The 2,717-nt window shown below is 34.2% G+C and overlaps 1 protein-coding gene across 1 annotated transcript; it reads right to left on the bottom strand.

The window, feature by feature from the left end:
- Positions 1 to 108: 108 nt before the first annotated feature.
- On the bottom strand, positions 109 to 591 carry LOC105456460 (putative uncharacterized protein FLJ37770). Its single transcript, XM_011700522.1, has one exon. It carries the CDS (start codon positions 589 to 591, stop codon positions 109 to 111), a length of 483 nt encoding a protein of 160 aa, XP_011698824.1.
- Positions 592 to 2,717: the final 2,126 nt, after the last annotated feature.

The following is a 2,717-nucleotide window of genomic DNA, read 5'->3' on the forward strand; positions in this document are numbered from 1 at the left end:
GACGTGTGCTCTTCCGATCTACGATTCTCCAACTTTTTCAAGCCGTCCGAATAGTATGATTTGTCCAACCCTTCAAAATAAACCTCTGTTTCGGCGATGAGCTGCTCTCTAGTGGTGAATCTCTTTTCTCCGAACCATTTCTTTCGGTTTGGTAACAGGAAATAGTCGCAGGGAGCTAAATCTGGCGAATATGCTGGATGAGGAAGCAATTCGTAGCGGAATTCGTTGAATTTGGCCATCGGTGCTGGGGTCACGCTTATGGTCCACAGTGAGCAAACGCGACATCCATCTTGCCGATAGCTTTTTTATACCCAATTGTTCGTGCAAAATTGAAATCACTGTGCCATGTGATATACCTGTGGCCTCTATAAGCTCGCGCACTTTCACTCGTTGATCAGTCAAAACAATATCGTGGACTTTATCGATGATTTCTAGCGTATCAGCCTCAATTGGACGTTCCGAACGAGATGCATCACATGTAGATGTACGACCACGTTTAAATTCATTCACCCAATTATATACAGTCAAACGTTGGTGCATATGAACATTATCCAATTCGGCTTTGATTTCTTTCGGCATTAAATCTTTCATATGTAGATCTTTGATCACTGCACGAAACTGGTTTTTTCCATTTTGCAAAAAATACAAAGGTTATTCGCTTTAATCGTCTACAGAAATGAAACCACGCGATGAATTCTGCACAAAAATTTTACAGTAATCAGCTGAAAGATGCTACTTGTCAAAAAGTAATGTGACATGACACTGCAAGTGCTCTTTGACAGATTTTCTAAGAACTTGTTGACTTGCCCTCGTACAGTACGACTTTGCATAGTATTAATATCAAAAGTTTGATACAACAAGTTTGTTATGCAAATACGGTTATATTAGTGCATGAATTTGTAACAAATCTATGGCTGTATTTACTTTAAGCTTTGGATACTTTATTTAGCTAAGCGGTTTTCAAAACAAAAGATAATCTTAAGTTTAAGTTGGCAGTTTTGATAAAATGTAGAAACACTTTCAATAAAACTTTACATAATATATATTCTATATAAAATTAAAGTCAAAAAGAAAAAAGATTTACCTTGAATAAAAGTCGCGATCTCAGAAAATAACATCTGTTATATTATATGTTATTTCTGTGTCATACAGCAGTTAATTTTGTGTTTGCTGGGGTATTTGTCTTATGCTCGATACTTATTGTTAGAAGTGATTCCTGAATCAGCATAGTATCTAGACAATTACTTCAATATTGAAGGATATTATGATGGTGATGACACTGAAAACTAAACTACATAATGATAATTTATATCGAACTTTTTAAACACACACACACACTAAGTATCGAGCATAAAACAAATACCATATAATGGTAGCAATATGCGAACAGTAATTAAAACTACATAATGATAATTTATAACAAACTTTTTAAACACATACACACACACACACACACACACACACACACACACACACACACACACACACACACACACACACACACACAAGATTGAATTCCCATTTCGATATGATTTCCACGTAAAGAGTGTTTATTTTAATAAATTTTCGATAGTTTTAATGCAAACGTCACAAGTTATCACTGACTGACACAGATCAAATAATTAATTAATTTTATGCGCGCGTGTAACAGTCAGCTGATCGTCGCGACGGTCCCACGTACCGCCTACCGTCAGACAGTAAGTTGCACCACCCCTGTCTACCTTCCGTACGCGGCCCGTAATTCTAATTATTTCTCGTTATAATTTGAAAACTAAGCTTCGGACAAAATTTTTGTAAAGGAAAAATCGTCTTAGAATTAAATCAAGAATACGTTTTTACAAGGACGCGGGATTGTTCTGAATCACCCTGTATAAGTATTATCTGTATTAACATATGTGGGATATTTACCTTAACTCATAATCAGTATATAATAATATACTTTGGAGAAATAAATAAATATTCTTAAAACATACTAAGACTTTACTGAGAATAATTGATAATTATGCACAAATATATAGAGAGAGACGGAAAACGTACTTTGAATATGCTTTAATACGCGCAATTCGTATAAGAAAGCATTTATATCCTCGTGAACAGATCCTTTGCAACATTTTTTATTTTATGAGTTTAAGAATGCACATTTAAGGAGGATTGGTAAAATGACCAAATATTTGTGTAAAGCGATGAAACCTTTCTTATGCATGTTTTCTTATGTTTTTTGATGCTGAATTATTTGCAAACGTTAATTTTAAACTGATATGATGAAAAAATGTTGAAAATCACAAAGTAGCAGTTTCGTCAAAATCTGAACAAAAATTCAAGAGTATGTAATACTTTCTTATCTTCTTTTTCTCTTTCTATCACCTTCTATCTCACTCCTCTACTCTTACTTCTAGCATCATCCATTCTGACATCGCCTAATCTTACCTAATTCAATCTAACAACACCCAACCTGTCCCAACTCTACTAGTAGCATGATCTAGGACCAATAACAGGCGTGGCGGTTATCAAATCCCGTGTATGTGTGTGTGTATATGTTTAAAAAGTTCGTTATAAATTATCATTATGTAGTTTTAACTACTGTTTGCATAAAATTGCTATCATTATATGGTCCCAGCAAACACAGATATATAACTGTTACATTATCTCCATAAATTAGAATGTAACAGAAAATATAACGTTTACGTTATATACAACATTCACGTTAGTTGTTATTT

This window comes from Wasmannia auropunctata, unplaced genomic scaffold, assembly GCF_000956235.1.
Source record: "Wasmannia auropunctata unplaced genomic scaffold, wasmannia.A_1.0 LD335672.1, whole genome shotgun sequence".
NCBI classification, from domain to species: Eukaryota; Metazoa; Arthropoda; class Insecta; order Hymenoptera; family Formicidae; genus Wasmannia; species Wasmannia auropunctata.